Source organism: Microcebus murinus, chromosome 15, assembly GCF_040939455.1.
Source record: "Microcebus murinus isolate Inina chromosome 15, M.murinus_Inina_mat1.0, whole genome shotgun sequence".
Classification (NCBI taxonomy): Eukaryota; Metazoa; Chordata; class Mammalia; order Primates; family Cheirogaleidae; genus Microcebus; species Microcebus murinus.
The window spans coordinates 23,872,970-23,896,873 of NC_134118.1; the positions used below are offsets into that span (position 1 = coordinate 23,872,970).

General features: G+C 39.8%; 1 protein-coding gene across 7 annotated transcripts in view; it reads left to right on the top strand.

The window, feature by feature from the left end:
* CARMIL1 (capping protein regulator and myosin 1 linker 1) overlaps window positions 1–23,904 on the top strand; it is a 318,790-nt gene that overhangs the window by 290,278 nt on the left and 4,608 nt on the right. For 3 of the 7 annotated variants that reach the window (XM_012741297.2, XM_012741299.2, XM_076010504.1), the window contains 6 exons: window positions 2,869–2,981; window positions 8,027–8,459; window positions 13,198–13,279; window positions 15,203–15,415; window positions 18,478–18,618; window positions 21,235–21,384. In XM_012741297.2, coding sequence (XP_012596751.1) covers window positions 2,869–2,981; window positions 8,027–8,459; window positions 13,198–13,279; window positions 15,203–15,415; window positions 18,478–18,618; window positions 21,235–21,384 — 1,132 coding nt within the window. The remainder of the gene's footprint in view (window positions 1–2,868; window positions 2,982–8,026; window positions 8,460–13,197; window positions 13,280–15,202; window positions 15,416–18,477; window positions 18,619–21,234; window positions 21,385–23,904) is intronic. The other 4 variants (XM_012741301.2, XM_076010503.1, XM_076010502.1 and 1 more) reach the window with 3 other exon arrangements.

A 23,904-nucleotide genomic window follows, 5' to 3' on the forward strand; every position in this document is an offset into this window, starting at 1 on the left:
ATTGAAGATCTCCCAGTGTTTCTGAACTTCTCTTAATTGTCTACTCTCAGTCTCTTTGTCTCTAAAATGACAGGGGTGGACTAGGGAATCTGTAAGGGCCAGTCCAGCCCTAAAAGCTCATCTGTCCTGCAGAAAAGCAGACTGCTTTGTTCAGCTCTGTGCTTCCATTTCTGAAACCCACTGATGTTCCCCAGAGAACCCTTTCTGCCAGTTATGAATTCTGTTTCAAAGCAGGAAAAAAGAAATTTTCCTGAGGGGAGAAATTATACAAGTAAAACTTAATTTTTTTTCTCAAAATGGAAAGGGGAGTCACTTAAGGGGAGCAACTTAAGGGGAGCTGGAAGGAAGCACCATGTTAGGACCATATGTCCTGGGGTCACATCCTTGCTCATCTACCAGTCAGGTGACCTGTGTGGGCACCCCTCATACTCTGAGCCACTGTTTGATCTGCAACTAGCCAAAAGAAGATAAAACTATCTTTCCTTTTCTTTTCAAAGGGTAAATGTGAGGGCGAAATAATAATGTATAAAACACATGTAAACTATCAAGCAATCTTATAAACTTAGGAGGCTATTATTGCTATAGAGGTTCTATTCTCCATTCTTTTCCAAAAGGAAAAATGATAATACAGTACAAGCAAATTCTCTACTACTTTACCTTTTGTAATCAAAATGAAAGTTCTTTTTTTTTTTTTTTTTTTTTTTGAGACAGAGTCTTGCTCTGTCACCTGAACTAGAGTGCCTCGTGTCATCAGCCTAGCTCACAGCAATCTCAAACTCCTGGGCTCAAGCGAGTCTCCTGCCTCAGCCTCCTGGGTAACTGGGATTATAGGCACACACCACCTGGCTAATTTTTCTATTTTTAGTAGAGACAGGGTCTTGCTCTTGCTCAGGACTGATCTCAAATGCCTGACCTCAAGTGATCTTCCTGCTTGGACCTCCCAGAGTATTAGGATTATAGACATGAGCCACCGCTCCCGGCCAAAATGAAAGTTCTTCAGTGAGCTTTTTTTGTCCTCATAACTGAATTATAGAATTTTGTGGATCCTCTGCTCAATTACAATGTACATGAAAACCTTGTTCCAATATAAAGTACCATTCATATGAGAGGTGTAATTGTTTTTATTCTTCACAATTCATAGGGTACTTTGTCAGTTATCTGTTGTTGCTCGCTTTGCAGCATTTTACAAACATAAACTCAAACACACAGTTCATTTTCATAATAGAAATTTCTCGATGAATGAAATGGATGGTTGTTTAAAGGAAACAATTGGTCTTTTCTTTAAACAATTCCCATGCAGATATAAGCCACGTTCCCTTTAGGCTCCTTGAGACTTGTAAACAAGATTACAGAAAATAATTTTCCCACCACTCTCTGGCAAGACATCTAAACCAACCACATGAGAATTTGTCCCCATACTCAACAGCATGGGCAAGATGCATGGTCTTTCTCCATGGCCTGCAACCTATGTATGTGAAATATTAATTTAATATACCATTGCAGACACAAATCAAGCATCTGACTAAGCTCATTATGAGTTGTCCATTCAAAGAAAAACACTAACTTGGTAAATAGTTTTGTTAAAGCTTCTCATCAGCTTCTCTCAGGAGACCTGAGTTTTTGGCTGCCTGCTGGATGCCTGCCCCTGGATTTCCCACAGTACCTCAAACACTTGAGAAGATGAGACGCGTCATGTTCTTCCCCAAATGTGATCCCTAGAACATCTAGACCATGCTCCCATTTACCCAGCCTACAGATTTTGACCTTATCTTGAGCAACTCTTTTCTTTCCATTCTTCATTCATTTCTCTTCATTAGTCCCTCGTAACCTCTAGATTAGATTAGATTGGATTATTGTAGGAATCTTTGATTTGAGCTCCTGAACAGGTTTTCCTACCTCCAATTTCTGCCTTTCCAGTTGGGAAGAATTCAACTGGAGGTTACAAGATACCTAACTAGAAGTGACTTCAATAATACAAAATATTTATTTTCTTACCTAACAAAAAATTCAGAGGTTTCAGGATCCAGGACTGCTCTATTCAGAAGGACAGCATAGGCACCTAGGTGCTTTCTACCTTTCTGTTTTGTCATCATCAGCATGTGACTTTTTGTCCTCAGGCCTCCTCCTTTCGTGAACTCCAGTTGGTGCTGCAGCTCAGAATCATATCCTCCCTCACATGAACTTGCAGAAAAACACATTCTGTCCTCTCAGGGAAACCTGCCCGTGAGCCCCCAGATTTCCCCTAGCATCTCATTGACCAGGATTACATCCCACACCCACGCCTGATCAGTCACAGGCAAGAGGATGGAATTACAGTGTTTGGCTTACAGGGATCAGTATTCACAACCTGGAATCAAGGCTCTTCTAGCAAGAGAGAAAGGAGGCAGGGCAGGATTTGGAGCAGCCAGCAAGGCAGCCTTTGTTAGTACTATTGGTATCTGCCAGGTACCATCCTTACCAGTCAGCCCCACCCACACACCTCAGGCCTTTGGAATGACCACCACTCTCAGAAGCCAGTGTGTGTTTCATTATCCCATGCATTCGTTTCTCCTTACCACATGCCTGCAGTGCCTTTCTCTGTCTTTAGAAACACTTGACCCTTCACAGCCTGTTAGGTCCAAGCTCTTTCTGATATACCAGTCAGTATGACCCCTCACCAGGCATTGTGTTTATAGTGCCTGCTTCACTTTTGTTTCTTTGTGTCAATGTTATGGTTGTATACAGGGCTTCTATTCTAGTAGATTATGTGGTCTCCATTTTAGTGAGTCTTCTCCCTCTAATGGCCCTTATCACAATGGGTAATAGAGTAATAAATGTTTGCTGAAATAAGGTGAATGTGAATTAATATTACATCTGTTTAATTTGCAGGTCTGTGCTGCCAACATAGTGTCCCAAGATGGTGAACAGAATGGTCTTATGGGGAGAGTGGATGAAGGTGTAGATGAGTTTTTCACCAAGAAGGTGACCAAAATGGATTCCAAGTGAGTCCAGAATTATTTCACATTTAAATTACAACAGTTGCAATTAAACTTAATATACTAAGTGTTATTATATGTATATATGGGATTTACTATTCTGATGGTCTGCAAAACACACTCTGGGCCAGCAATACCAGTGTCACCTGGGAACATGTTAGAAATACAAATTCTCAAGCCCCTTCCCTAGACCTAGTGAATCAAAAACTGTGGAGGTGGCACCAGATTATACTGAGACATGCTCTAGTTTGAGAACTATTGTGCTGTTCTAAAGTAGACCACAAAACATACCACCCCAAAGTATTTTTTTAGGGCTTTATCACATTCACCCAGATGGCTCCATAATAGGGAATGATCATTGGCATGCTGGAATTATGTACTTTGATATTTTCCTTGTTCATAAGTTGATATATTTTGGGAGGGGGCTAAGTCACTGCTAAATGGCATGATTGAACAGTATCAAAATGACAGCAGAATTAGTGAAGAAGCTTCCGAGTTAGCCTGTAAAGAGTTTTCTCTGCATTTTTGTATTACTAAGAGTTTCTGTAGAAGACAGTTCAGTGGTACTTTTGTTAATAGTTGTTTCACTTGAAACACTCTAGTCTTTAAGCATGATTTATACAAATTGATTTAATCCCCAACTAAATTCAGATCCATCCCAAAATATACTCTTGACAAGGATTTATGTCTATGAAGTATTCTTCACCTTGAGATATCAAATTCAAGTAATGAATTTAAGCCATACTGATAAGCTGGGGACAGCTGGCTGGGCACAGGTAGGGCAGGAACTAGTCCATTCTGTAGATTGATGTGCCTTATCTTGCCTCAGCAGGATGGTGAGATGGAAGTAAGCTAAATTTTTATATCCATAATAGTGTAACTTACTGAATCTTATAAGCTTTAAGACCCAATTATTTGTCTTCTTTGACACTGACCTTGAAGTTTAGCATACTATACTTGGCAAAATTCTATTCTCCTATCTTTCAAGAACCAACCTAAATGTCATTTATTCTTTGAAGCTTTCTCTTTACTTCTTCACACACCCCCTCCAATTAATTGCTATTTCTCTACTGCTGACTTAATACTTTTATTCCATCCTCTGCACACATGTCTTAGAGAACAGATAGTCCTTTAAGAGTTTGATTTTTATTTTATTTTTTTACAGCACAAAGAATAGATGAGAGTATATTCAATGTAAAATATTCAAGCAATGTCAACATAAACAGAGCAAACTGGAAAAGTCCCTTTTGATGATTTGCTTTCAAGTCTTTTTTTCCCCAAAGAGAATGCTATTCCTTAGAAACGATACCTGATTCTTGTTTTTCATTATAACTCCAGGGTCTAACACAGCCCATAATATATAGTCTACCTTCAATCACTGATGGTTGAGTGAATTGAGAACAATCTTGTTTCCATATACCCTACATTTATCCATTGTAGGCTCTTCTTAAACTTTACAAATTTATATTTAGGTAGTGGGGCAGTTCATGAGCATTTCATCTGGACTATATGTATTGTTATACCTGCCCCTTTATGATATCCTCTCCTGTTAACGCTACTTTCTTCTTTAATAGGCTTTGAATGGAAATTGAGTAAAGTGTATAACGTGTAAAATTCATTTTCTTCAAACATACTGCTCTAGGAGGAGCCTGCTCATGTTCCAGTGCACAAATAGAAGTAGATACATTAATTTTCATCAAATAATGATGAAATCTAATAACAGTTGTGATTTTTTTCATTTTATTTTGTTATAAAAGATAGACTGCTGTCAATCTGGGATGTAAAGGACAAGGCACAGGTGAAATCTTGGAGTAGTATGAAGAAAGTTTGAAAATCAAAGTTGTATAATACATGCTCATACTATAAAGTGTCAAATATTCTATAAGACTTTTAAAAAAGTCTTTTGTTTCTGTCTCTATTCCCTATTCCCTGGAGGCAACTAATTTTTATTCTTCCAGCTATTTATTTTGCCTCCATTTACCTTGATAACATGCTTTCTTTCTTTTATATGTTAATTCAGATAATCCCTTATATGAAATGCTTGTGACCAGAAGTGTTTCAGATTGCAGATTTTTTTTTTTTTGTTTTGGAAAATTTGCATTATGCTTACTGGTTCAGCTTCCCTAATCTGAAAATCTGAAATCCAAAATGGTCCAATGAGCATTTCCGTTGAGCATTGTATGGTACATAAGAGTTTCAGGTTTTGAAGTATTTCAGATTTTGGATTTTCAGATTAGGAATATTCAACCTATATAGCTCTTCTGCACTCTGTTTCCACCACACAGACAGACAGACAGACAGACAGACAGACAGACAGACAGACAGACACACACACACACACACACACACACACACACACACACTTTTCCTCTCCCCGTCTTCTTTATTTAATTTGAACATAATTGTTGATGTCTTGGTCCATTTTCTTGTGCTATAAAAATGCCTGTGATACGGTAATTTATAAAGGAAAGAAGTTTATTTAGCTTATGGTTCTGTAGGCTGGGAAGTTCAAGACTGGGCAGCTGCATCTCGTTGGCTTCTGGTGAGGGCCTCTTGCTGTATCATAGCATGGCAGGGAAGCAGAAGGGGAAGCAAATGCCTGCAAAAAGAGAGGAGGGGATAGGGGAGGTTGACACATTTCACAGCAACCCACTCTCTTGAGAATTAACCCATTCCCATGAGAACTAATCCAGTCTCATTAATCCATTTTAATGATATAATCACCTCTTAAAGGCACCACCTCTCAACACTGCCACATTGGGGACCAAGCCTTAACATGAGTTTTGGTGGAGACAAACCATAGCAATTGGTGAGATCAATATTTAGTGTTTGCTGCATTCTAACCTTGTAAATATTCACAGCTGAGTTATATAATATGCCATGATTACATTTTCTTTCCTATTTTCTTCAGCTTTTTCCCCCCTGTAGTTAGTAATTGTCCCAATTTTCATTTGCTTAGTTTTCTACCTTTCTGTCACTGACTTATCCCCTAAATCTACAGTAATGATATAAATGTCCTCTCAATTTGTTTAAATGTTCTGTTTTATCTTCCTGGACACATCTCTCACCAGTATGTGACCTCCAATGTGACCTCAAGGCTTATCCCACGGCTGTCTTCTGGGATCTCCATCATCATCTGCTGAGGGATCCTCTTATCTCATTCCTGTCACTTTCCTATTTCCATTGTCCTGTGTCTGTCTTAGTTTATGCCTTTTTTGGGGTAGAGTACTTCCTTGGGCTGCTTCCTGAGAAAGGGAGCATGGGAGGTGTGTTGCTATAACTTGCATATCTTTCATTTTGATTAATAGTGTCACAAAGTATAGAATTATAGGTTGGAATCCATTTTACCTTAGAAGTTTGAAAACTTTGCTCCATTATCTTCTGGCTTCCAGTGTTGCTAGGGGAAACCAATGTCCCCTTGAGTCCTGGTCTCTGGAAGCATGTGGGATCGTCTCTGTGTTCTCAGTGTTTGGAAATTGTATGATGATGTGCCCTAGAGTGGGTTTTTTATTTTTTCAAACCAATTTGCTGAGCACTCACGGGCCATTTTCAATTTGGAAATTCATGTCCTTTGGTTCTGGAATTTTTCTTGAATTATTTCTTTCCTAATTTCTTCCCTTATCTCTACACTCTTCTTGTAAACTTTCATTCTTTAGATTATGTATTTCCTCTCTTAATCCACTCTCTCTTACCTTTTTAATCCTGTTTTCTCATTCTTTGTATTCCTTTTCCCCTACTTTCTGGCATGGGCCACAAATGAGCTTCTTGGAAGTTTGTGGGTATGGCTTGTCTACTGGTGGGCTTCAATGTAGGGTAGGGTCTTCCTTGACCATTTTGTTGGGGGAGGGTGGTCTCCCTGACTCTCAGAATCTTTAGATCTTTTCTCCTGGGCTTTGGAAACTTTGATCTGCCTGGAGGGTGTAAACCTGCCTTCCTGATTCTAGCATCCAGAGTGAGAGAAAGGGAGTAGGGGATATCCCTTTACTCCATGCAGGCTTTCTTGAGCCTCCCTGGTTTTATTTCCTACACTCAGCTCAGCTTGGGGTGGGATGGACATCATTGGCTCTGTGGTTTGGGGAGAGGATCTAATGGTTTTATGAATGGGCTTTACAGAGAAAAGAGTCTTCCTCTCTTAAGCTCCCCCTTCAATTCCACTTCCAGAAGTGCCTGCTGCTCCTCCTTCTGCAGCCAGCACAAATCCACTTGCTTCTGGGCCTTTCGTACTATCAGCTTTCTCAAACCTATTAAGTCAATTTTCATTTGTACTCCTGTATTTTAGCTTCCAAATTCTATTGTTTTTGCCTTTCCTCTCCTGTGAGGCTTATGCTTTCTTTCTTTCTTTTTTTTTTTAATCCCTTGCTGTTATTTTAATGGAGATTCATGGAAGCTACATGGGTAGTCAGTTTGCTAGCCTTGAATGGGAGGCAGTTGTCTGTGGTGCCTACTACTTAGCTCATTTTGTTTACTCTTTCTCCCCTTCCATTTCCCAAGTTTCAGAACATCCTCTTTCTCAAAACTCTCTCCCAAAGCTCACTCTCTGCCTTTGCATATTGTTGCTTCTTTCAGTGATACTACATTTAAACAAGTGGATTGAGACTAAGGGTGGAAATTCAGATGTTATCTAATAATTATGGAAGAATTGTTAGGCGATTATGGGGCAATCTGGCTCTTTCTAGTGTCCCCCCAAGTTAAATAAGATGGTCATCCAGCTGTGTCTCAAGTGAAGCCAGCTTTGCTGGAGGTTCTCACTCATAGAAAGGCCCTTGACTACAGCATTTAAATATTTAAAAAACTGCCCTCTGTTCCCAGTCCTACCATTGACACCTTCAGATTCTCATTCTTAATGTGTGTGCCTCAGTTTCCTCACATGTGGACATAAGATTCCACATTCTTTCTTATTTCCTAAGTGCAATAACTCAAATCAGCATTCTTAAATGCTTCAGAATGGTTGCTGTATATGCAGCAATCTCCATATTTACATTTTGACTGAGTCCGGCTGAACCTTATTTACAGTAAAACCCACAGGATCTGTGTTTTGGTTTCAAATGCAGGAAATGGTCAACAAGAGGCTCAGAGTCCCATGAGCTTAGCGAAGGAGGAGATGAAAAGAAAAAGCGAGATTCTTGGAAAAGTGGTGGCTTTCTCAATTTAATCAAATCCCGGTCCAAATCAGAGCGGCCACCAACAGTCCTGATGACAGAAGAACCCTCCTCCCCGAAAGGGTCAGTCAGAAGTCAAGCTGTGGACACTCCCAGGAAAGACACTAAGGCAGCCGAGCACATTGGCAGTTCTGAACGGATAGAGGAGATAAAAACACCCGACTCCTTTGAAGACAGTCAAGGGGAAGAAACAGGGAAGGTGGACCGGAGTGACAGCAAGAGCAGCCCGCAGGGTGGGCGAAGGTACGGGGTGCAGGTGATGGGCAGTGGTCTGCTGGCAGAGATGAAGGCCAAGCAAGAGAAGAGAGCTGCTTGTGCACAGAAGGTAAGGATGGGCTTGTTTCTATGTATGTATTTGATACATGATAGATGTACGTGTTTTCAGGATATATGTGTTATTTTGATATATTCGTATAATGTATAATGATCAAATCAAGGCATTTGGGCTATCCATCACCTTAAACATATAATTTTCTTTATGCTTGGAATGTTTAAATAATTCTCTTCTACTATTTTGAAATATACAATAGATTATTATTCACTGTAGTTACCCTACTGATATATCAAACGCTAGGTCTTAATTCTTCTGTCTAACTATATTTTTGTGCCCATTAATCAGCCTCCTGCCCCCTCCCCTTCCCAGTTTCTGGTAGCACCAATCTACTCTCTTTCTTCATGAGATATAAGGATGGGTTTGTTTTTACTTGGTTGTCCTTGTTTGAGGTTTTTGCCCCCACTCAGTTTTTATGAGCAGAGAGGAATGTAACCAACATATGTTGGTTACATAAAAATCCCAAAACAAAAGACTTATTCCTGAAGAACCTGGAGCACAGACCATGGAGGCATGGCCATGTTTTCATTTTGACCCAGCGTCATGCCCTTGTGCAGAGCACAGCGTTTGAAGGTACGCCATTGGCTTTGAAGATGCCGGCCTTTTCCCACCTGCCCAGGTGCTTCCTGTGCCTGTCATGCAAGCATGTGAGAACTGTTCTGGGAAAATGCTCACATCTGGAGGAAAAGACTGAGTCGGTCGAATCCAAATGGAGAACTAACAGATGCAAATAAAAATGCTGAAACCAGATTAAAATTATATAAAGGTAGAATTTATTTTCCAGTTATTTCATAATTTATTTCCTTTTCCAAACCTAAAAATTCTTGCTATAATCCAGATTTAAATGACAAAGAAAAAAAAGGTCAAGATATTCTGTTAAAATTAATTGAATATTTGACCAGTGGTGTTTATTGTCTATAGCTACAAAGAAAAACTTTGTGATTTAAAAATTGCTGAGTTCCCCCAAAATCTGATGTAAAGTATTACTTATTCTTTTTCTTTTTCTTTTCTTTCTTTTTTTTGGGGTGGGTGGGTGTGGGGACAGGGTTGTTGCTCTGTTGCCTGGGCTAGAGTGCAGTGACATCAGCCTAGCTCACTGAAACCTTAAACTCCTGGGCTCAGGCAAACTCCTGGGCTCATCCTCCTGCCTCAGTCTCCTGAGTAGCTGGGACTACAAGCATGTGCCACTACACCCAGCTAATTTTTGTATGTTTTGTAGAGATGGGGTCTTGCTCTTGCTCAGGCTAGTCTCCAACTCCTGGCCTCAAGCAATCCTCTACCTCAGCCTCCCAGAATGCTAGGATTATAAATATGAGCCACTGAGCCTGGCCCATTGTTTATTCTTTGAACTTCCTCTTAAAGTAGAAGGTTGTCTTTTTTCTTTCCTTCTTACTAGCTCTATTTTCTCCTATAGCTACTTGAAGGATTGTATCCTTCTGATCACTAAGATGAATGTTACCATGTTCAACTCAGGTTTTGGTCTCTGTCCATTATCCTGAGCTTTTTTTTTTTTTGTGAGATAGAGTCTCACTCTATTGCTCAGACTAGAATGCTCTAGTGTCAGCTTAGCTCACAGCAACCTCCAACTCCTGGGCTCAAGCCATCATTCTGCCTCAGCCTCTGGAGTAGCTGGGACTACAGGCATGCACCATCATGCCTGGCTAATTTTTTTCTGTTTTTGATAGAGACAGTGTCTTGCTCTTACTCAGTCTGGTCTCGAACTCCTGAGCTCCAACAATCCACCTGCCTCAGCCTCCCAGAGTGCTAGAATTACAGGCGTGAGCCACCGCACACTCGGCCTATCTTGAGCTTTTTTTACTTTCACACAGCTGGTTCTCCAAATAAAGGAAATTGCACATCTATTTTGTTTGAAGTATCAGAATGAAACAGTTCATACCGTGAACCCTTGATTTTTAGGAAGTAATGGTATACTCCATACCAGGTGTACAGGATTCTTTTATATTACTTCTAAACAACTGATTGTTGTTGTTGTATTAAATCCTGCATCCCATATAATTTTACAACTGTTCACCAAAGTTCGCCCATCAACACCAACATTATCTAACCTTTGCCTAGTTACAGATTACTCCTAATTCACTCACGAACCCTTAGAGCAGTTAGGAGAGACCATGTAACTATATTCTGCTAATTTAACAAAGCAGGCATCATGTGGCCTTCATTGGTTGGAACAACTACAACACCATCGTTAGTCAGTCAGATGCCCAAGGAAATGTTTAAACTTTAATCCATTTTGTGAATTTATAACAATGTGTGCTATTTTCACTAATATATTGTTTATTTTATCATTGTTTCCAGTGATGAACAGCTTCTTTTTGGTGGGAAGATGAGAAACACTAGAGTATTTTGTTTATATGCTTTGGATTTGATATGTAAATTGGCTCAAAGTGACAAAATCCTTATGGCTTAGTATTTGTGCTTGTTCAGGGCTTGCATAGGACTAATGATCTGTTAGCGCCATCTAGTGTCTGCTTGTTTATTTATTTATTTTTATTTTTATTTATTTGTTTATTTTTAAGACCAGCATCTCCCTCTGTTGCCCAAGCTAGAGTGCAGTGGTGTGATCATAGTTCACTGCAACCTCAAATTGTAGGGCTCAAGTGATCATTCTGGCTGGGCTTCCCAAAGAGCTAGGAGTATAGGCACAAGCCACCACACTGGGCTAATTTTTTAAAATTTGTTTCTAGCAATGGGTTTTCACTTTGTTGCCCAGACTGGTCTGAAACTCCTGTCCTCAAGTGATCCTCCCACTTTGGCCTCCCAAAGGGCTAGGATTATAGGCATCAGCCACTGTGTCTGGCCAAGTGTCAATTTAAAACAATAACCATCATTAAAAATCTTTGGTGTTTAAAATTCAGACTAGTCATAGGTCTTCTATCAGAATAATAAAATAGTAAGAGAAAGTTTTTAAAAAATTAATCTTAGAATATTTTCCCTAAAGTGCCATGACTGTGTTCTTTATAAAGGTAGCAACATAAACATCAGTGGTCAATATACTGTTGATAAAATATATGGTGTCTTCACCTTCTCCGAGTAATCTCTTTACGTTATTGGCATTTAATATACGTATTTAAAGAAAAAGAACAGCGCATAAGAAAATACATTATCTATTATTTATTAACAAAGGAGAGTGGCAGCTAGTGAGTGCTTATATGTTTTCTTCTGGGGGGGGGGGCACCAAGTCAGCTACCTATACACAAAGACAGTGGGCATTACATTATTGTATTATTATTCCATACAGTCATTTTTGGGATTTATAATTACCCGAGAAGACCTGGCAGGGAAAAGAAAAAACAACTCCAGGATTGTTTTTGAGATGCAGGCAAATGAGGTGCCCAGGGTACAAAATGTAAGGAGTCCTCACTGTCGGGTGCCCACCCTGCATGTGGAAGAGCCTGAAAGGGAGGGGTCCTAGATGGGGCTTCATGGCCGGTCCCCATCCCTGCCTAGCAGACCTACTTGTCCTAGCACAGGGGGCTAGCATGGGGCTTCCTTTCCTTGGGATCACTTTTCCATAGTGATGCCAAGTAATGCGCCTGTTTTAGCTCTGGTCCTTATGTATACATTTCTTCTCAGAGACCTGCTCAGCATCCTCCTCTAAGTGAAGTAATAGCTTTTGTAGTCTTGCTGAGAAATCCCCCAGCCTTCCTGCTACTTGGGGGCTGCCTTCTGATAGAGCCAGCACTCCTGGGGAGTGTGTGGCTGGGGTAGATTGATGAATGCAGGAAGTGAGGCTGATCTCACATGCGTTGCAAACAATCCTTCATATACCTTCAAAAACAATTTAAAAAGCTAGGAATTGGCTGAAGATTCTTGCCTTTTAGGTTTGTCCAAAGTGTGAGATGAGCAGGAACAAACAGGCTGAAGGTCAGACTTTGTGCCTCTCGATCTACCTGTCTACCTCTTCTATTATTTAGACAAGAGGTAGATGGAGATCATCTCTGCCAATAGGATTCTTAGGTATTATTAAGCAAACACTGGACTTTGCTTTTCATATATTTTTGGTATCCAAATGCCTCACTAATGTGGACTTCCTGCACTGGGAGGGGAGAGGCTGATCCTAGCATACCAATTATAGCTCCTACCCTGAGACAGTGGCCTATCACCTTCCCCATCTTTGCCATCACTAATTCCTCCCACCTGCAGACTTTTTAAAAATTAATTCAGGCCCATTCATCTGTATTTGCCTCCTAAATAGTACATCTGTGTCCTTTGGCTCTACTTCAGGAGCAAGGAAGATCTTACCTGTTTCAGGCCCCTTTCACCTATACTGACTGTATATTGAAGTTAGAAAAGGTTTCCACTGCTTTTCAACTAAATTTTTGGAAAACAAACCTGGAGGCGATCCTGTAAGTTTCTAGAGTGTAAAGCTTTGTGGGCTGCAGAGCCAGCATAGTGTTTAACAAGAAATATAGGAAAGATCACCAAGCCCACTGACTTTCCCTGGCCACATGCACCTCTCATCTGTGGGGAGCCTTCTGAGGAACCGGCCACACTTTGGACCCCAGAGCCTATCTGTAAACACAGAATAGGATGTGTTTCTCCTAGCTTGGTCCCTGTAGGAGAGCCTCCAGAGACAGGTCGGGTCCGGTCGCTGTAACAGTGGTCAAGCTAAGGAGCTATTATTTGTAGTCACTTATTATCTGCATTGTTTTTTTCCTTATGCATTAAGTAAATGTGCACCTTTTTGGGTGATTATGCTTGAATTTTTTAGAAACTTGGGAATGATGCCGTATGCCAGGATTCTTCTAGCCCAGCCTTGAGCAGCATGGAACGGCTGGATGGCGGTGGGGCAGGTAAGTCAGGCCATTGCTGTCACCCCCTTAGGGAAAGCACTTTGCCTCTGGTTTCAGTTGTCACATGTGATTGACAGAAGGTAAATAAAAGTGGCAAGGCTAGAATGAGCCTCTGTGTTGTTTTCAGCTCTTACCTGAAAGACCACATCCCTTTGCCGGCCCCAGCTCCACCTGGGGCACACTTCCCCCACTGTAGCCTGTGCCTGGGCAGAGCATCTTTGCAAATTAACAAAAGGGAAGAAATTCTGATTACTTTTTCATTGAGGACGTCCAAATTATGGGCATTTTGGCAAAGGAGGGAGGAAATGGGGACATAGCTGATGTTTTTCAAAATAAGCCATATGTGGTATATGGAAGATTAATGGCTATTTTGTTTGATGTGAGGAATATTCTTCCCTTGCAACTTGAATACGCCTGAAATCCAATATGTTTTGTCCCTCTGACTTTTTAGGTGTAATAAAAGAATAAGATGACCAGGCGTGGTGGCTCACACCTGTAATCCTAGCACTTTGGGAGGCCGAGGCAGGAGAATCATTTGAGCTCAGGAGTTAGAGACCAGCCTGAGCAAGAGCAAGACCTTGTCTCTACTAAAAAAATAGAAAGAAATTAGCTGGACAACTAAAGACACACACACACACACACACACACACACACACACACACGTATTAGCCGGGCATGGTGGCACATGCCTGTAGTCCTCGCTACTCAGGAGGCTGAGGCAGAAGGATTGCTTGAGCCCAGGAGTTTGAGGTTACTATGAGCTAGGCTGATGCCATGGCACTCTAGCCTGGGCAACAGAGTGAGACTCTGTCTCAAAAAAAAAAAAAAAATATATATATATATATAAAATAAAAAAAATTATCCTATGATATTAAGTCTCAGGAAAAAAAGAATAAGATACTTAAGAAGAAAACTGGGCAATAACATGTATTTTGTGTGTTAGAATCCTCATTTTGCCATTTGAAGTTCTTGTACTTGGCTATAGTATCTTTATGCAGTAAGAGTTGGACAATAAATTCCATTTTACTGGCTTTTTTGTCAGTTGTCTGGTTAAATTAAGGCAGTAATATGGATGGAGACAGAAGATAGGATGGCATTTCTGGAGCCCTTCTCACTAGATATGACATTGTGGCTGTCATCGTAGCCGCTCTGACTGGGGTCAGAGCCTTGATTACCATCCAGAACTATGGCCCTCGCACTGGGTCATACCTGTATCTTGTGTCAGATCTGAGAAAGACCTGAAGCCTTCAAATGCATTAAGAACCACTATTCTCTTTACACATGGTTATAGAGCTGTACTCTATTAAATGTAAAGTTTGTCATCTCTGGCCTAGGTAAGGGTGAGCAGAAAAGCCCCAACAAGTTTATTGCTTTTTTTTTTTTTTTTTTTGGAGACAGAGTCTCACTCTATTGCCCAGGCTAAAGTGCTATGGCATCAGCTTAGCTCACAGCAACCTCAAACTCCTGGGCTCAAGCAATCCTTATGTCTCAGCCTCCTGAGTAGCTGGGATTACAAGCATGCACCACCATGCCTGGCTAATTTTTTCTTTATATACTTTTAGTTGGCCAATTAATTTCTTTCTATTTTTAGTAGAGATGGAGTCTTGCTCTTGTTCAGGCTGGTCTCGAACTCCTGACCTTGAGCGATCCACCTGCCTCAGCCTCCCAAAGTGCTAGGATTACAGGCGTGAGCCACCACTTCTGGCCTTAAGTTTATTGCTTTTTCTCTGAAGAATTTTAGTCTTTCACCAGCATGTTTTATTTCTAAAAATATGCTAGAAGAGCATGTTTCTGTTCTAAAATGTCTATAATGAGAAATGACAATAAATGAGTATAACAGTTTGTACCAGACTTCTAGCTTCAAATTATTGATGTCTTTGACCTTTTATTTTTAAAGTAAAGGTGTGTGCTTTGTAATTTTAGTGCCTAAAGTGCACCCAGGTCTTCCAGAAAGCCGCTTTGGTTTGGGAACACCAGAAAAGAATGCCAAAGCCGACCCCAAAGTGGAAGGGGGCTCCAGGTCTCGCAGCTCTTCCAGCACACCTACCAGCCCGAAGCCCCTCCTGCAGTCCCCCAAACCCAGCCTGGCGGCACGGCCCATCATCCCGCAGAAACCAAGAACCACCTCAAGGCCTGGTAAGGGTTTTGCTGGTCAGGAAGTCGCATCATGACTAGGTGGCTTCCCAGGGCCAGCTGGATGGAGTTCCACAAGTGGTTTAAAGAGCCACTGCTGAATGGGGTACAGGGGCTTCTGCAGGAGGGGGTCATGAGAAACTTGCTCAGAGCTGGGAAAATGATGAGGGCTGGAGGATTTCTTTCTTCAACTTGAGACCCACTATGTGCAAGAGTTGGAGACTCTGAGACTGTCCTTGCTTTCAGGGTTACAGGTTGGTTGGTGGACAGGCAAGACAGGAAAATAAGTCTCGTGTCGTGTTGACCCATCTGCAGTGCTTGACTTGGCGTTCTGAAATCTGTCTCCAGGGTGTTCAGACCCTTCAGAAGCCCGCAGTTTAAGAATGAGGGCCACAAATGAGGAAAGCACAAGCACTTCTGCTTTTAGGCCATTTCTGTGACATATCAAGGGTTTAGAGCAGGTCTTGGCAAACTGTGGGCCTGTTTTTATAAATAAAGTTTTACCGGACACAGCCACGCCGCTTGCGTGGCTGTTGTCTGTGGCTGCATCCACACCACAGTGGCAGGGTGGAGTAATTGAGACAGGCCATACGGTTTGCAAAGCCCTTCACAAAAATGTTTGCTCACTATCAGTTTAGAAATCTAATGATAGAAGAAACTTAAATATATAAGAAATGGATTATGTTCTGCATTATTCTCTTCGCCAAAAAAGACCACATCTTTTTTTTTTTTAACTTTCTATTGTAGGCATTTTCAAACATTTACAAAAGTGAATGGGTAATATGATAAACCTCATATCAACTTTTCACCTCTTCCCTTTATTCCCCTACAAAAATTAGGCAAACAAGGATAGAAATATATAGTCAGATTATTTAGAGACATATAATCAGATCCTCCTCCTCCTCCTCCTCCTCTTCATCATCATCATCAGCAGCAACAGCATCAACATCACGGCTAATCTTAACTGAGTGTGTAACTCTGTGCCAGGCACCATTCTAAGTGCTTTATGTGGATGAACTCCCCATGTCCCTGTCACCACTGCATTTTACATATGAGTGACAGGGATATTAAGTTTGCCAAGTCTGACAGCTTGTGAGTAGTAGCCAAACACTGTGACTCCACCACCTGTCAAGGTAATCACTCTTCTGCTGACCTCTCCCACCATGGCCATACATATTGTGAAGTAGGATGACCAGCTCATCATAATAATTTATCCATGTGCAGGTGATTTGGGTAGAATGAGAAAAAAGGCAGTGTCTTGTTATCCAAACTCATTCCACTTATAGATCATTCCCATTTTCTCTCAACATTCCTTTCATTCCCTAAGCAGCCAGCCTCGTCCTCACAGCCCATCAGTCCCTTGAGAAACCCAGTGAACAGTCTCCAAAGAGAAGCCATAAAGAAAAGGGGACACTGATTTATTTTAAGAAACTAACACTTAAAGTAAACCACTTAGGACTTGCTAATTCTACTAAGACTTTTTCACAAACCAAAGATCTTTATGATGGGGCACACAAAAAATTTCCTGGTGCACACAAGATGTCTCAGAAAGGGTGAGGTGGAGGTAAAGAAAATAGTTTGCATAAAAATTTTTTAATAGAAAACAAATAACTACCCAAAAAGGAGACTTGCTCCTGAAATTTTTATCAGTGAGGTGTGTCTCTGGTCTGAAGTGAGGAAACAGCTCTTAAGAAATGAATCTAACCTAGTTTGTAGAATACAATAGTCCCCCCTTATCCAAGGTTTCTCTTCCTGTGGTAATAGTTACTCATGATACACTATAATAAGATACTTCAAGAGAGATCACATTCATGTATTAATAACTTTTATTATAGTATGCTGTTATAATTGTTCTATTTTATTATTAGTTATTGTTAATCTCTTACTGTGCCTAATTTATAAATCAACTTTATCATAGGTATATGTATAGCAAAAAACATAGTATATATAGGGTTTAGTACTATCTGTGGTTCAGGCATCCACTGGTGATCTTGGGAAACTCTCCTCCTCAAATAAAGGGGGACCACTGTATTTTTGACTCCCAGTTTGTAATGCGGATTATAAAACTAGCTGAATTCCCAATGCCCTGTTGGAAGAAGCTTATATTTTTAGTTTATTTCCTAAGTGTGTTCATGTATTTCATAGCACTTAGTATATCAAGAGTTATCTTAACATTGAATGTTTTTCTAGAGCTTAAGAATTCATCAGGCATTTTCAAATATGCCATCTCATTTCCTCTCCACCACAGTTCTGAGAGATTATGAAGGTGGATGGTGTTATCTTCACATGTCTTATCATATCCCTGTTTATATGATGAAGCAAGTAGGAGACTTGAAGTGTAAGGCCAAAGAGAACCTGGCTGTAGGTTGTCTTCTACACGTATGGCACTCACACCAACTTGAGAATTACCTAGCTGTTAATAGTGCAGAGAAAGGAGTGAAATTCAGTAAATCCTTTCAATTAGAGTGAAACAGCACTGGCTTTGTATTGAGAGACTAGAATTCTAGTCCTAGCTATCATCTTTTTAGCTTAGTGGGTCATTTAATTCTTCATTTGTCCAATGATCAAAGTCCTTTCTGATTATAAAAGTCCATGGTATCAAGTCATTCTTAGTGATCTCAGTATGTGTATGTAGGTGCATGTACCTGCATACATACACATATATGTATGTATATATGTACATACATTGCACACATATATGTATGTATATAGGTTGTGACTAATTTACTTTGACAGCAGGTAAAGTTAGTGGGTTACAAATATTACATATTTTAAGAAAACCAAACTGCCTTTGTGCTTGAGGCAGAAGGAACATGTGGTTCATATACAGTCTAATTTTCAAATATCAGTTCATTGAAATTCTGTATCTGCAGGATAGATTCACATCTGTGGATTTTAACCTTTATAACTTCACTGAGTAGAGACATAAAACTAATTTTGGGCCAGAAAAATTTATGATGCTTTTTATAAAAAAATAAGTCATTCATATTTAAATGTTTACCAGGTTTATGTTCTTGGAATCCAGTTTATAGAATGGTTTGATTCCTCTGTTTGTGTCTCCGTAGAGGACATCCCAGACTCTCCATCTGGCTCAAGTTCCCATAAAGTTGCTCTTCTTCCGCCGGTCCTAAAAAAAGTTCCTTCAGACAAGGAGAGAGATGGCCAGAGTAGCCCACAGCCAAGTCCCAGGACGTTTTCCCAGGAAAGTAAGATTTTTTTTTTCCCTCTGAATTAGCTCTCCCCAAGAAGGGTCATTTCAAAAGAATTAATCCTAGACTTACTTAATATCTTAGAGTATGTTAATGTCAGCATCTCTTAAATTTTTGAAACCAGAATAGTTTCTTAATTCAGAAACCCAATTTGATATTATTGATGACATTAGATCTTAATGAAGAATGAAAAACAAAGCCAAGATATACCCAACCTAAAGGTCTAACTTTCTTGCCAGAAGGTGTTACCAGAAGGCGCCAGAACACCTATTAGTAGGTGTTCCTGAACTGGCTCCCAGCAGGTTTGGAGCTCCATAAACATGATTTTATGACCTATTTGGTACTATAGGTAGCTAGGTCTCTTTATTTCCAAGAAAATCTTCCCCTAGTTGTGCTAAATTGCCATTGCTAAGGTTTAGGAGCTGCTCACCCAGACCTGAGTGACCTTATAGCTGTATGTGCTCACTCAGTCGTGAGGTGAAGTGTTCCTCATTCTCAAAAAGTACGGCACCTGCATTGACATTGTCAGTGTCATTGAACCAGTTTGTGTCATTGAACCTCTTTCTAATTTGCTGGAGTTAGGAGCACAGCAAGATACTCCTGTGGTTTGAATGCTTTCTCCCCAAATCAGAATTGTGATCAGATATTATCAGAGGTGAGGCATGGTTGTGGCTTAGCACCTATGCCATTTGTTTCACCCACCTCCTCCATGCTTTTAAATGTGTGATTGATTTGGGTTCTGTCCTACCATAAGGTATAATATAAATGCTGTCTGTAAAGAAAGAACCCTGTAAATATAAGCCCTGTCTGTAAAGAAATTCTAGAGCCATGCAAGTCATCATCTGTGTCCAAATGGCTGTCATTATGGTTTGGAGTGGCTGCGTTTTCTTTTATATTTATTTGACACTTTAGAATCCTTTGATCTCTCTGGCTCTGCCATCTTTCTACATTGTTCTGTTTTCTTTTATTGATAAAAGTCTTAGGTTGAAGTTTCATTGAAAGTGTTGTTGAGCACTGTCTTTGTGACTTGGGAATCTAATAAGAAATTAACATTGTTATTCTCATCTCCATCCTGCAGATTTATTTGGGGGGCGGGGCGGGTAGAAGCTTCACTCACCTGTTGGCTATAAATAAAAGAAGGTGGAGTTTTGACCAAAGCTGGTAAACCACTTCTGTCAAATAGAGAAACTAAAGCCACAAAAGGCCGCTGCTATCTGTTTTACACAAAGTAAACGAAAACGGGTCAGTGTTATAGGCAAAGCCTCTAGAAGACTTGGTGTAAAAGTAAAAAAAAATTGGTGGTGTCAGTTCAGAGTGGCCTAAGCCAGCAAGTGTGTCCCCCCTCCCCCATAGCCCAGTCCTGGCCAGCCAGCACCTCCCCATTCCTGCCCTTACCTCCTTCTTTTCTGTAACTGCTGACTTTACATATTTACTTTTAAGGAAGCTTTAAAAATGCCTGAAAGAATCCAGATGGAGAGAAAAAGGAAGGTGGGAAGGGGTGATAGTGTTAAGTAGGAACGTTCATCTTGTCAAAGCAATTGAAATATTGAAGGAGTTACCTCCCAAAAAAGTCAAAAGGTTGAATAAAAAAAAAACCCTTTTTTTTAACATTTTTGGAAAATGGTGTTTTGTAGATGCCTACAGATGATCAAAGCAGGGCCTAGAGTAACCCACCAGCCTTCTGAGTAAGAATGTGTGTCGTGGAGCCTCTCTCCATCTTAACAAAGTGTCTGAGATACCAGATACCACTAGCAGGCTTTTCCCTGCTGTGAAAAATCAAGTGTTCTTTTCCAAGGAAGTTGGAATTAGAGTGTGTTGCTCCTCAGATGTTTCGGAGCTTCAGGGATAGATGTTTCGATTCCCTTTCTCACTCGCCCCAGTAGCAAATATGAGGAACAGTTCATGCTCCCATCTTTCCAGTCAAGTGGTAGGGACGGCAGAGCTGTGGAGACTGTGACTTTCCCATCGGGATCCAGAATAAGGTACTCACAGGGATCATCCTGATGGTATCACTTTGTATTGAAATTGGACTGAAAATATACATGAAGTCTGAGGACTTTCTGTAAATGTCAGATATGGTAAGAGTCTGACTTTATTTATCAGCTTGTCCACTAAGGTGGCCTAGGAATGGTAGCCACTTGTGAAGCCTGTCTTGGTCTTTATAAACTGTTTCTGTTGTGCTCATTTCTGTTTTCTTATATATTATTCACGCTGGTTACTTCATTTCCGTGTTCTGTGCTTCCCTTTGGACTAGCGTGCCCAACTAATTTCTGAAACAGGTAAATTACTATGATTCTTCTGGATTATTCCATAGTGAATGTGATTTTCGTTAATCCATTGTGGAATCAAAATGATAATACTGGGGTCTTTTTGTTAGTACCTTTTTGGGGCAGACTCAGAGCTCACCTCATTTTGCACGACATTTCCATAATGTTGGCTGTTGAATTCTGTAGATAATGCTGTATCTGCCCAGGACCAACACTGTAGGTTCCTTGAATCCTAAGTGGGGCGGGTAAGCTGATATTTCATTTTAATATTGATATTTTTAATATTAATGTCAACACATTGATGTATGTGCTAATATAAAGGGTAAAATGAATCCCTTTTCCTCAGTAGTGCAAAGAGGAGATTATTACAAAAGACATTCAGATCATGACAATGGCAAGCCTTCCAGTAGAGGGAAAAGATCTTCAAAACTGTACTCCACCATTGCAGAAGAGGAAGTGAATGCAATTGGGCACAGGAAGTCACAGCCAACAAATGGTTAGAGCCTTCAATTATCATCCCCCACTGACCCAAAGCTTATGAACTGGCACTAACAAAAATGAACTTTAATTGAGTACCTTCTCTCATGGGACTGGGTCAGGGATTAGTCATACAAAAGAGTTGGGTTGTTTTTGTTTTTCTCAATGGCAACAGGATGGTCCTTCCATTTGGGGCAAAAAAATATTGACTTAAAAATCTAAAATTAGAAATTCTTATGAGGAGGATTAAGTTACTTTGGTGACTTTTCCTTAAATTTTTGTGATCATGTAGGTTTGTTTTTATATTTGGGGTCCTATTCTGCCTCCTGTTCTCTTCCTTTAGATCCTGATTCTTCTGTTAGGTTTCACCTGTGGTTGGACCAAAAATTCTTAGAATAATAGAACTTGTATCTTTAGAGAATATCGGCCTAACACCTTACACTCTTTTAGGAAAGGATCAATAAAAAACCACTAATAAATGCAGACCTTGGGTCATGATCTTTCAGTGGACATTTAATGACCCTTTAGTAAGACAAAAAAAAATACCAGTTAACTTGTTAACCTCCAGAAACAATTTATTCTATTTTCTAGCAGTTCTCTATGACTTCTGTCTTCCATTTGGCCCAGTAGTAAATTCTATAACATTCTCTTCTTGTGAAAACATCCCAAGAGACGAAAAGAAGACAGATTTCAAATCAGCTTTATCCTTCAAGGAGAAATTTTAGAACAAGCATTGCTGACTCAGAGAGGAAATGTCTTTCCCATGACTGATGTACTCATCAGCTTCCTAGTTAATAACTTTTTGTTACATGACTGCAAAAATCTTTTAAAGGAAATTATAGTATCTTTAAAGAATATAAATATTCTGGTATGTGAGATTTCCTTAAAGGACTTCTACTTTTGGAATGAGATTTTGTCTTCCTGTAAAATCAGGGGTTAACTGATTTAGGCTCAGTTAACTGTATTTAGGGGTTAACTGTATTTAGGCTCCAGGGATTTGATGCATGGCCCAGCATTCTAGCTGCAACTCCATGCCCTTCACTGCCTCCTAAGAAAGCATTTCAGAATACAAGTTAATGGGAGTGAACTTATTGTAGGGATACCTTGTCTTTATTGCAAAGGGATATACCATTCTCAAATGTTAATACTTTATTATTGATAACAAATGTCTTGTGATCCACCTCACAGCTTAACAGCCCAATGTTCTATGATACCTGAAGTGGGAACTGTTGTCTTTAAGAACCTTCCTTGATATAGAATTTAAAAAGCATCAACCCAGCTACCCACCAGCAACAACATTGGGAGTCTGCCTTCTCAGCCAATACTGAGGGATAAGGCACGCGTGCTTACTTGCCTGGTGTCCCAGCACATACTAGCTAGGTGACAGAGTGGAGTTAAGGACACCATTCACAGCATAAAGCAAACTCTATAGGTCATATGAGGAAAGAACTTTCTGTTTGGACCAGGTAGCACCTGCCCTAGAGTAAACCAACTGAGTTGGCACTTCACTTTTATTTCTTGTGTAGTAGACCTATTTATAGAAACAGTCCTTCTCTCTCTAAGAAATTTTCTCTGATACTGCCAAGAAAATCTCTGTTATCTTTGGTCATAGAAAAGTTACATAAATGAACCCCTAAGACAGTTATTTTCTAAAGAGAAGTACAGTTATTTCTGAGACTATATTAAGCCATAATCTCTGCCTTTTTATTGCCTTTTTTGTTAAAGACACTTAAGGTTACATAGGTGTTTCTGATTCTGGAAGTTTACATTTAAACTATTATATCTGTTGATTTATATCACTTCATTATTAACAAAGCACCAATGATGCAATGGTCCTTCTTCAAGAAGCCACTAAAATCACTTTATACGACACACAAAGAGACACCTTCTTCCAGTACCACACTGATAATACAGTAAGGCTTTGAGTTAGAGTAAAAAGAGGATAGATACAGAGATAACCCAAATCACAGAAAGGCAAGGAGAAGAAATTCTGTGTCTGTCTCAGATCTTTCCATGACCCCTTTAGCTTTAAATTCTCATTGTGATGGGCTGTGTCAAATTTTGATGGAATTAAATAGGACCATCTTGTATTTGCTTTTTTGCTTTGATTTCTTGAAATAAAGACAGGCATCAAAAAAGTAATTTTTACAGGAGCTTCAGTTAAAATAATTTTATATATAATATTTTAATTTTGTTTTGTTAGTGCCGATTCCTAGCACTTGACCGTCTTCACCTTTGAGAACTGCATAGCAGTCTGCTTTCTGAATAGTTTCCGGTTAAAAAATAGCATTTACCAAAGCCATTCTTTTAAATCATTGTGTGTACTTTCTTTTAAGTCTTTTAATAATAACAGCTTTGTTTACACTACAACAGCTTTCTTATTTCCCTAAATTATATATTTGTGAAACAAACAGAGGCTATTGTTCTCAAAGCATGCTGCATATTTTTTATCGTGATTATTGTTTTAATTGTGTGGCTATTTTAATATTGATTTGACAGGTAAAATGCTTAATTTCTTTCACTAGAAATATTTGTAACT